An 11,321-nucleotide genomic window follows, 5' to 3' on the forward strand; every position below is an offset into this window, starting at 1 on the left:
GGGGGAGTATGGGGAGATGAAAATGGGGAATGCTGGTGGGGGGGAGCCATCCCGATTTTTAATAAGCTCTCCAGGTGGTCCTGGTGCTCACTCACACTAGAGAGCCACTGTCCTAGAATTGTACATCTAAGGCCCAATCAGCTTCCTCTGGGAAACAAAGTGGCCATCAAGGAAAAGAAACAGATTTGTAGCTGTTGGTTATGAAATTTAGGACATGTCCTGGTGACGTCAGCCCTGACTTACCGTACCTAAAGTAATAAGTACCATAAACTCTCAACCAGCCTCGTGATGGCCGACTCACTCCTCTCACCTCCTAAGCTCAGGTGCATAGAAGAAATCCCTCTTTACTCAGAAAATCTTAATTTTATGGATGAGAAAAGGGTATCATTTATAGACAGAACTAGACTATGAATAGGGCATCCTAGCTTCCAATCTCATTCAATAAATAGTATTTTGGTACATGCCCCCAACTGTGAAAAGGTAAGCTTCTACAAGGAAGAGCTGAGATTCCAAGTTCCCCGAAGTAAGAGACAGGAGAACAGGCATAACGTTAACAAATGATTTATGCTCTACTGTGTTAACAGTAACAAAGGCAGCAGGCATGCGAGTGCTTTCAGTGTGCCAGGCACTGTATGCATTACTTCATTTTACTCTCATGCAGCTTCATAAAGTATAATTCATTTGTACTCAGGAGATGCCAGCATGTAAAATTCCCTGAGGTCACACAGCCAGGAGGCAGAAGCAGCAAACCAAATCTACTTGTTTAGAAACAATGCAAAATGCTACCACTTTTTCATTTTAATATCTATTCTAAAGCTCAATCAATTCAACCTCATTCACACTCTTTGTACTATTTGAGCACCTCTTTCCACGTGTTTAAGCGACTGTGCCACCGCTGTTCCTCAAGTCCTCAACCACTTAGTTTACCCCAAGTCCTTCAGCATGTGCTCAAGAATCAGAGTAGCCCGCACTGAAAAATCCATGGCAATAAAGATATCCAAACAGGGATCAAAGGCAAGGACCACTTTTATTCCCACCATGCCCGGGCAACATGCCCAGGGAAGCCCTCCCTGACAACCTGGACCAAAGCAAGCCCACTGTGCTCAGAGCTCCTGCAGCCTATTACACGTCTCCACCACAGCAGTCAACACATGTCAATGTCCATGTGCTCCCTCACTAATCCGTGAGCCCCTGAGAGTGAGAACTATGCCTGACAGTTCATCTCACACTTCTACAGCAATAAATGTATACTCAACTAAACTGTTTATCAGATCAACACTGAGACATACAAATTCTTAAGAGGAATAAAAGTAAACTACATTTGAAAAAGAAAATTTAAAACTATAAAACTTTTAGAGGAAAACCCAAGAGAAAATCTTTGGGACATAGGCCTAGGCAAAATATTCTTAGAGGTGACACTAAAAGCATAATACACAATGAAAAAAAAATAGATAATTTGGACTTTATCAAAATTAAAAACTTTTGTTTTGCAAAAGAGTCTGGTAAAAGGATAAAAGGGCAAGCTATATACTGGGGAAGATATACATGCAAGTCACATACCTGACGAAGGACTTGTATCTAGACTACATAAAGAACTCTCGTAGAGTTCAACATTAAAGCTAGTAACCCAGTTAGAAAACGGGCAAAAGACATGAATAGATATTTCATCAAAGAGTATACAGAGAGCAAATAAGCACATAAAAAGATGTTCAACATCATTAGCTATTAGGGTAATGCACATTAAAACCACAATCGGATTAGAACACCTAATAGGACAACTAAAACCAAAAACAGTGACGCCACCAAATGCTGGTAGAAAAACTGATCTCTCCTACATTTCTGGTAGAAATGTAAAATGGTGTAGCCACTCCAAAAAGTAGTTTGGCAATTTCTTAAAAAACTACACATACCCGTACCATACAATCCAGCAATCAATCCTGGGCATTTATCTCAGAAAAATGAAAACTTATGTTCACACAAAAACCTATATACAAAGGTTCGTAGCAACTTTATGCATAATAGTCAAACCTAGAAAAAATCCAGACAGTCTCCAACAGGTGAATAGTTAAAAAAAACATGGTGCATCCATACCATGTAATACTCCCCAGCCAAAAAAAGCGGGGAGGAGAGGAGGGCAGCACCTGTGGCTCAAAGGAGTAGGACACCAGCCCCATATACCAGAGGTGACAGGTTCAAACCTGGCCCCGGCTAAAAACTGCCAAAAAAAAAAAAAAAAAAAAGGGAACAGACTACAGTATTGATATGAGCAAGGCATACTGCTGAGTGAAAACTCAGTCTCAAAAAGTCACACATTGAAAAAAAAAAGTCACATATTGCATGATTTTATTTACGTAACATTCTCAAAATGACAAGATTATAGAGAGGGTGAACAGAGTACTGGTTACTAGTGTTTCGGAACAAAGTAGAAGGTGAGGATAAGAGGGTGAGTTCAACTACATGGGCTGGCACAAGGAGGGTCCTTGAAATGCTGTTGTACTTCTGTATCTTGACTGTGGTGGTGGTTACATGAATCTACATGTGACAAGACTGCATATGTATGCAGTACTGCACGTGTAGAAATAGACACGTATGCACACAAAAATGGTGAAATGCGACCGTGCTCTGTGGACTGTACCCAAGGCAGTTTCCTGGTTCTGCTATCGTACTATGGTTACGCAAAATGTTAGCAATGGGGGAAACCGGGTGAAGGGTACACAGGACCTCTCTACTATTTTTGCAACTTCTTATGAAGTTATAATAATTTCCAAATAAAACATTTTTTAAAACCTAAAAAAATAAAAAAGAAGCAGATAGCTGCAACACTGGCCAATAGAGGTCCTAAACTCAGATTTAAACATATACTATAGGACCATGACTTTGTTTTTAAAAAGTTAAATCTGGGGCAGTGCCTGTGGCTCAAAGGAGTAGAGCACGGGCCCTATATGCTGGACATGGCAGGTTCAAACCCAGCCCTGGCCAAAAACTGAAAAAAAAAAGAAAAAAAAAAGGTAAACCTGGTTCTCTAGACTTTTAATAGCGATATTTCCAACAACTTAGAGCTACTCTCCTACACCCTCCTAAAAGGGTAAAATGTCTAATGTGTGAGCCCCTTTTGGAGTCCAGGAGTCCTATGCCAGTGTCCAAAATGAATATTCCTAAGGTTTCACAAGACCTGGCCATGAGGATGGAGCCCAGGGCCTCACAAGTTAGAGAAGAACTCTGCCTGGCACCAACCCATAAGTCCAGGAGCAGGAATGACTGCCTTCCAGCAAAAGCTGAGGACTGACTTACTCCCAAGGGCCAAGATTTACATTGTGCCTCTTCTCCAAGGCAAAACGAAGTCAAACCAGCAAAATAATTTTTTTAAAAAGTCACTAGACAAACAAAAATACCAAAAACAAAACAAAAAAAACCCTCAACAACCTCAGACTATTTCTAGCAAACCTTATAATCAAATATGTCCTTTTACTTGACCCCACACTACCCTTTGCTTTTGCTTTTCAAGGATTCTATTACTAAATTCTGGGTTATAAGAGCCTATCAATAGTAATGACAAAATTATTCCAAACACTACAGAATTTCCTGACCTGAGCTGCTTTCATAGGCATTTTAGGCATTTAAAATGCAGACCTGCATATCAGAAATATTAGCAGGTATAGCAAAGTTACTTCTTTTTAACTTACTGGCCCCCCAAATCTAATTTTTATAATTTTCACCAGCAATTCCCTTGTCTCATGTCATTAAATATTTTTTAAAGTCTTACATAATATAGTGTTTTATCATTTTCAAAGTATTTTCACAAATCACTATGAAGATATGTAGCACTGTACCTAGAGGCTATACTTAAGCAGAATTCCCACCAGCCAAACTACCCTCTCCTTTGAATTAGTTCAGCCATCTTGCCCCTAGGCCCTGAGTCCACACTTCTCCACAGGGTAGACATCAAAAAAAGCAGAGCTCTTCCCACAGAAGCCTCCAGACTATCTGGCTAAGGGCAGACACTCTCAAGTCCAATCAGTAGAGTGCCTTTCTATAAAATCACTCACATTTCTGCATTCATGTGCTTTTCTTAAAGACAGCATCTTAAAATCTCGTTTAAACTGAAAGCTCTCCATTAGCTTCCATGAAAAGATGTATTTCTAAATGCTTTGATCTCCACAAGCCCTTTGGTACATTAGTATTCTTCACCCTGCATTATCTGCATAGAACCTAAAAGACAAGATTTCTGTGCATTGAAAAAAGGGGGAGGTTTACAAAGGTTTCCTTATTTACCTTGAAAAGTGCAACACACAAAGAAAAAGTGTACCATCTAAGAACTAAATCTACCATCATCAGGAAGAAAACAGACTGTCTTGAGCCTTCTACTCTGTCTTACCCTTTTTATCCCTGTAGTCAAATCAGAGCTATCCTTCCTTTTGTTCAAAAGGAAACAACTGCTTTTTCTGCCCCCTCAAAACAGTTCAAAATGTATTTAAGTATCATTCCTACATTATTCCCATAGAGTTCATAGCAGATACAATATAATGCTCAGAGGCCCTTGCTAGGAAGTAAATTGCACGTTGCTCTAGACTCCCAAGAAGGTGCAATCTGGAAGAATCTAATCGTCACCTGGGTCTGATTTCTAGCTGCCGGGACCAGGAGTGTTAGGCAGCCAGGGGAAATCTGAGCCAGTCTGGCAGTGACCCGCAGGTCACTTTCGGAAGAAAGGAGCCATGACGGTTTAAACGTTTCAAGCCCTCACTTTTTGCTTCCCGAAAAGAGAGGAAATTTTCTGTAATTGTAGCTATTAATATCTCTCTGTTTTGGTTTTATTCGCTCACAGTGAGCAAGTTAACACATTATTGTTTGCGGTAGCCAAAAGCATCTTTGAGGTATTAAAAACTCTGGTATGAGCTACCCTCCACACTGCCAAGGCGTTTTATAAGCAGTATACAATTTCGATTCTCCTAACATGTCTCAGAAGAAGAAAATGAGAAAATAGTCAACTATGACCGTACAGAGCAAGTGAGCTATGAGACCAAAGGGATAAAATGTTGGATGCAAACGGCAAAGCTGCACGATCAGGGCCCCGACTTACGAACGTGCCAATCCAAGTGATCCACTCACTAGACGGGCTAAAAAGCATTTGCCACTTGGAAACAGGAAACCAATACAGAAGCCAAAAAGGCAAAAACCTTCAAACAAAATGGAAAAGTAAAGTGTTCCCTGTCACCAAATAAGATTTGAAAAGACTAGGGCGGGGCGGGGCGCCGGAGCTAAGCGCGAGGAGCCGGGCGGATTCTCGGCCTGGGGTTCTAAGGAGGGAAACTTGGAAACCTCGCCCAGAGCTTGGTCCAGGTGGCGGAGGCCTTCGAGGTGCTCGCCAAGGCTCATCTGTTCCGCCGCCTCGTCCTCCAGCCCGGCTGCCCAGGGGGCACGTTTGGCCCCTGCCCTGGCGCAGGGCCCCAGTTCCACTCTGCTGTCATCCAACGATGTGCCAATCTCTCTCCTGCCACAATTGTCACATTCCAAGAAAAACCAGTTCCACTTGGAAAGTTTAAATTTTTTCCTCCCTGAAACTAGATTCTTTTTAAAGGCAGCACTAACAGGCAAGGAAGAGCTGGATCTAACTCCCCGGTTTGTCAAAGAAACTTGTCTGGGGAGAACAAAGGAGCAGCAGCTGACGCGATCGGAGCCTCGGGGTCGGGGCGCACCCCCTTCGCCGACCCCACCCGCCAGAGCCGAGTCTGGCCTGCGAGCAGGAAAGGTCCAGCGCCGAGCGCCGGAGCCCGTCCGGCCGGTCAGCATGCGCGCCTTTGTCTTGAGCCGAGGGAAGCGGCCACCGGACACCCCTTTCCGCCCTCTTCCTCGCTGGGAGACCCGTGCGCGGGCGCGTCTCGGAGAGTCCGGCCATATGGCAGCGCCCTCCGGAAAGGCCTGCGCCCGCGTCCGGACCGCGCCTGCACCCGGAGACCTGCACCCGGGGACCCGCACCCCAGGAACACAACTTCCCAGTAGCCGGTGGGGCGCGGGGCGGCGAGGCGCTGAGGCCGGGCCCGCAGGCGCCAGGGACCCGGAGAGTGGAACCCAATTTTTTTTTTTTTTAACAATCTGGAAAGTCAGTCCGGGGCCCCCAGGAGGTGCCCTCTGCCCAGACCAGTAGAGGATAGGGGAGCACCGGATAGCTGGGTCCGCGTGGGAGACTCGGAGGTGCCCTCCCTGCTCCCTGCTGGTTACCTTTCACTGCAGGCTCACAAGTTCCCCGGCGCAACTTTGCCTTCCACATGAGGCGACCATGGCTAGTTCAGTCCCGCGGCTGGGGAAAGCGGTCGCAGAGCAGCGCGCTGGGCATGGCGTGGGGGCAGCGAGGGGAAGTGGCGCCCGACAATCAGCCCCATTCACACAGGAAGGAGAGAAATGCCAGGGCTACACCTCCAGCCCCAAACCCGACAACCACTGCTGGGTCCTAGAGCGTCCCGCGAGCCCTGCTCCCCGCGCGCTGGCTCCGGAGGGTCGCCGGGGCTAGTTGCTGTAACCCTACACTCCACCCGGGCTCCGCCGCGGGCCGCTGGGCCCTAGAGCCCGTCCACAGCCACCCGCAGCCAGACTGCCGGGCTGAAACTGCCCTGAGCTTGAGCTGACGTGTCTCCCTGAGATTTAGGAGGGCGACAGCCCTGTTTTGTCCCTTGCCGCGTTATAATTAATTTCAGACTCACCAATTCTCCTTCCTTCAGCTTCGTCTTACTTCCCACCATGCCAGTCATGGCTAAAATGTTTTAGGGTCTCCCTTAAAGTCCAGGTTAGGTTCTGCTAAGGGTGGCTTTTTATTTTTTTCAAGTGGAATTTCCAGGTGGGAAGTGGCTACACTTCCTCAACATTCCCCAGGCCCCATGCACTGAGATTGGGCGACAAGCTGCTACTCCAATCCAAAACAAATCTTATAGCCTCAGATATTAAATGTGTTCGGGAACCTTACATCCTCTGGCCACAAATCTTCAGGCCGTTATTTTTAAAAAAGTGACTGGGAAAGGTTGCTGATTCTACTCCACCTCTTAAATTTAACCCTCCTTTTCCATCCCATCATACTGGGTTAGACTCGCTGCCCCGGAGCCCTCTTTGCCTGACTTTCTGGTGGGCTCTGCCACTCAGGAGAGGAGCTCGCTACTCGAGATGTTAGTAGGAGGCACTGCTCTAGCCAAGCCTCTTCTCTTTACCTTCTCACTAGGCCAGGCCTTCACGGACTCCCCTCCCCGGATTGTGGCAATTCCCTAACTAATCTGCCATCAGTTTCATCCCTGCAGACAATCCTGTCTCCACTGTCTATTCTAATTCCTTGATGGGCCCTATAGACTCAAGATAAAGCCCAAATCCAATCATTAAAAAATTACTTATAAAATGGGCGGCGCCTATGGCTCAGTGAGTAGGGCGCCAGCCCCATATACCAGGAGTAGTGGGTTCAAATCTGGCTCCCGGCCAAACTGCAACAAAAATAGCCAGGCGTTGTGGCAGGCGCCTGTGGTCCCAGCTACTCAGGAGGCTCAGGCAAGAGAATCGCCTAAGCCTAGGAGTTGGAGGTTGCTGTGAGCTGTGATGCTACCGCACTCTACCGAGGGTGATAAAGTGAGACTCTGTCTCTAAAAAAAAAAAAAAAAATTACTTATAAAATACATACGCCATTTAAAGTCATCCACTCTATTTAGTACTTAACAGTACACAAAAGAAACGTTAGAGCAGCCAACCAGCCCTTTAGGGATTTGTTATTTATCTAAAAGACAAAAGGTATGAACAGAAAACAGGGAAGCTACAATTTAGGAGATCTAAGCACTGGAGACAGGAGAGCAGGACTAACTTACCAGGGAGAGCGAGCCTAGCAGGGGGGTCAGACAGTGGGAAGAGGGAAAGGCAGCACTGGCCAAGCAGTGGCAGAAGCCCAGAGAGGACGGCTGGGAGCTTGGGAAGAAGGTGTATTAGAAGGAAGGGTTTTTTTGCTACAAAGGAGGAGAAAACAAGGGAAGGCAGAAAACCAGCCATCACAAAAATGTAGGCCTGGAAAGAACTGGAGAAGTTACCAACCAAACCTTTCAGTGGCAGAGGAGGAAGCTCAGGCCTAGCTATTGAATGATTCGTCCAAATATTACAGAATATGTTTAGTAGCAAAACCAGGAGAGGCACCAACTTCACCTTGGTATGCTGTTTAACATGTTGTAAGCCCTGAATTCCAAATTAGGAGTTGAGGTGGTAGCCTATCCACAGTGAGAGGACCACTAATTCACTGACTCACCCAGCAATTGCATAAATTTAGATTAGATTCAGGAAGATGTAAGGGATAGAAAAAGAGGGAAAGAAGAACGCAAACTCACATTTACTAATTGTCCTACTTAAATACCATCCTATATTCTAAAGAGGCAGCAGAATTTACTGGTTATAAGCATAACCTCTAGAACAAAACAGGCCTGGGCTGAGTCAGAACTCAGCTACTCACTGTGTGCCCATGGCCAAGTCACCCAACTTCTCTAGACTTCAGTATCTTCCTTTGGCAAGATGATGAAAATGGCGCCAAGCCTCAGTGGTAAGCATTGAATATAGTAATAAACATAAATACTTAGCACAGTACATATAAGTACTCAACATATATTTGCCATCATTAATTCAAGAGAAGATCCGGAAAGCAGTGACATAGGAGGTTGGGATAAAGGGGATGGAAGGAAAGGGAGATATCGTGTCTTTGAAAATACCAAACACCATGAAGAAAGACATCAATTCTCTGAAGCAAGATTTTACTCTTTCCATGGACTGGTTGGCTATCCTGGGGGAAAGAACAAAGTAATCAAGTTAGGCCAGATTTTGAGCCTGGTTCATAGGAAGAATGTGTCATTAAACCAACAAAAGACAAGCAGAGTTGAGAGGTGGGACTGGTTTGAGAAAGATGTTGGTTACACACAGGTTTTCAATTGCTTTGGGGAGGGGGAAAATCCCACATTGTTTGAGGGTCAACTGTAGTTGTGTTTTTCCCTGCTTATTTCTAAATATAAAATCATGCCATCAATTATGCTTTTTCACACAGCACATGCCTCCTCTGGAGATTCTGACACCTGCCCTGCCCCACCTTGCACACTGTTGGCAGGAGCACAATTCAGGGAATACCAAGAGTGCCTAAAGCAGAGGGTGCTAGGAGCACACAGCTATGAAGCGAGGAAGAGGCAAGGGAAGAAAGAGCCCTTGCCAGGGCCAGGCTGACTAAAGTGAAGAGTGGAAAAGAAGAGAAAAATGCGGAGGGCAAGAGAGAAGACACACAGTGTGACTCCTCTATAGTTCTTGACATACCAGGTCCCTGTGGATAAGGAAACTGCTCCTCGAAGACTTACATGATACATAGTAGAATAGATCATTTGGAAACCCTGCTTCATCTGAAGTTTACCCAAGGACTCTGTGTCTTTGATGAAAAAATTTTCTAAGAAATATTTAAGTGGCTCGGCTCAAGTGGCTAAGGCATCAGCCACATACACCTAAGGTGGCGGGTTTGAATCCAGCCCCGGCCCGCCAAACAACAATGATGGCTGCAACCAAAAAAAAAAAAAAATAGCCAGGCATTGTGGCAAGTGCCTGTGGTCCCAGCTACTTGGGAGGCGGAGGCAAGAGACTCGCTTGAGCCCAGGAGTTGGAGGTTGCTATGAGCTGTGATGCCACAGCAATCTACCCAGGGGGACAGCTTGAGGCTCTGTCTCAAAAAAAAAGAAAGAAATATTTAAGTACCTACTAAGGGCCAGGCTCTGTGCTATCGCCCTGCCTAGATAGTTTAGCTCAACTATGAAATTACAGATCCAAGCCTGTTTGCTAGGATGTTTAGCTTCGCACCCATAGTGACAACTGGTCTCTCGCTTCACAGCTTTCTCCTGTGAGTCTATTACACAATATGCACTAAATACACAATTGGATCCACATAAATCACAGGAAACAGGGTAGATACGCTGATGTCCAGATAAAATGCACCCATGCTGAACAGGCAAGGAGAAAGAGTAGAGACACCGACCTCAAACAGCCCGGGGTGGGATCCTGACTGAGACAGAGGAGCTGTGAGTATAACAAGCCTGGCATATATAGATATTCCATAAATGACAATTATCTAATGAGTACTTGTTACTATCACTACAGAAAACTTTTTTGTTGATTGGTAATTTCAACTTCTTGACCCTGGTCCTCTTGACATTAGGGTGGTAATTTTTTGTTGTGAGGGACTGCCCTGCACATTATGGATGGCCTCTACCTACTACATGCTGGTAGCAACGACCCCCTCTACTGTCACTTATGAAACAAGTGTCTCCAGACATGGCCAGATATCCCCTAGAGGACAAAATTGCCCCTCCCTGAGAAGCACTGAGTTGGTAGATAAAGTGATATTGCCCAGGCTTCTAACCATACTGATCATTCCACAGAGATGTAGGGTGAATCCAGGGGCATACTGACAGGAAGCAGCCTCAGTTCTCTTCACCCTACAGTATAGTAATTGCTTCCTCTCCCTCTTTTCATGAACAAAAGACTAATCAGGTTTCACTCTTATTTCTAGCAATGATAAATTCTTCGTTTCTAAGACTGGAATCATACGGCGTTTCTAAAACTACAGCAATGTAAAGCCGCCATTAAAAACAAGGATTTTCACAATAGCTAAAGACAACTGAGATCAAAATGTTTACACTGAAGATCTCTTGTGATCACCATTTTGAAAAGGATGCTCAGGTATTTTAGTTCAAAAACTTATTTTTTTCAGTTCAGAGCTAGAAAGAACAATGGAAGAATGTCCTCTCTGTGACCTGTACAGAAATTCTAGTTCTTCTCTTTTAGAATATGCACTACCGCCCAGTAGGACCTGTATTTTAAAGGACAAAGACAAAAAAATGGGGAAATTCTCACCATTCCTAATGACTCTAGTTACTCTGGAAAGTTCACTTTAGGAGAAAAACTCATTTTATAGCAAAACTCAGAGTGGAAGGAGGAATTAAAATGTACACCTAAAATGTTCCATAAGTTATCTATCCAGAAATCAGAAAATATTTAGTGTATGTCAGTGACAGAGACAGGATCATGCTAAGGAGAACAGAATCTTCAGAAAAGTCTAAGAGAAGAACAATTATAAATAACTATAAAAAAATTAAATCCTAAACAGAAGGACTAACTGAAAGCACAACAGAGTCTGGAAAAAGGCAGAGTTATATGAGAGCTGCAGTGGTTCATTCATCTATTTATTTCATCATTTATTCAAAAAGTATTATTGATTATGACAATAAGCTAGGTACCCTGCTAGTTGCTCACATACCGTGCTAGGGGCTCTCTCTCACTAAAACGTA

General features: G+C 44.6%; 1 protein-coding gene across 1 annotated transcript in view; it reads right to left on the minus strand.

Annotated features, from left to right (window-relative positions):
* AMOTL1 (angiomotin like 1) overlaps nucleotides 1–6,265 on the minus strand; it is a 102,784-nt gene extending 96,519 nt beyond the window's left edge. The window contains exons 1-2 of the mRNA XM_003780808.3: nucleotides 6,217–6,265; nucleotides 3,260–3,262 (exon numbers count right to left, since the gene is read on the minus strand). Coding sequence (XP_003780856.1) covers nucleotides 3,260–3,262; nucleotides 6,217–6,265 — 52 coding nt within the window. The remainder of the gene's footprint in view (nucleotides 1–3,259; nucleotides 3,263–6,216) is intronic.
* Between the last annotated feature and the right edge of the window lie 5,056 nt (nucleotides 6,266–11,321).

The sequence above is a fragment of the Otolemur garnettii genome, unplaced genomic scaffold (assembly GCF_000181295.1).
Source record: "Otolemur garnettii isolate 467f Iridium unplaced genomic scaffold, OtoGar3 scaffold00001, whole genome shotgun sequence".
Classification (NCBI taxonomy): domain Eukaryota; kingdom Metazoa; phylum Chordata; class Mammalia; order Primates; family Galagidae; genus Otolemur; species Otolemur garnettii.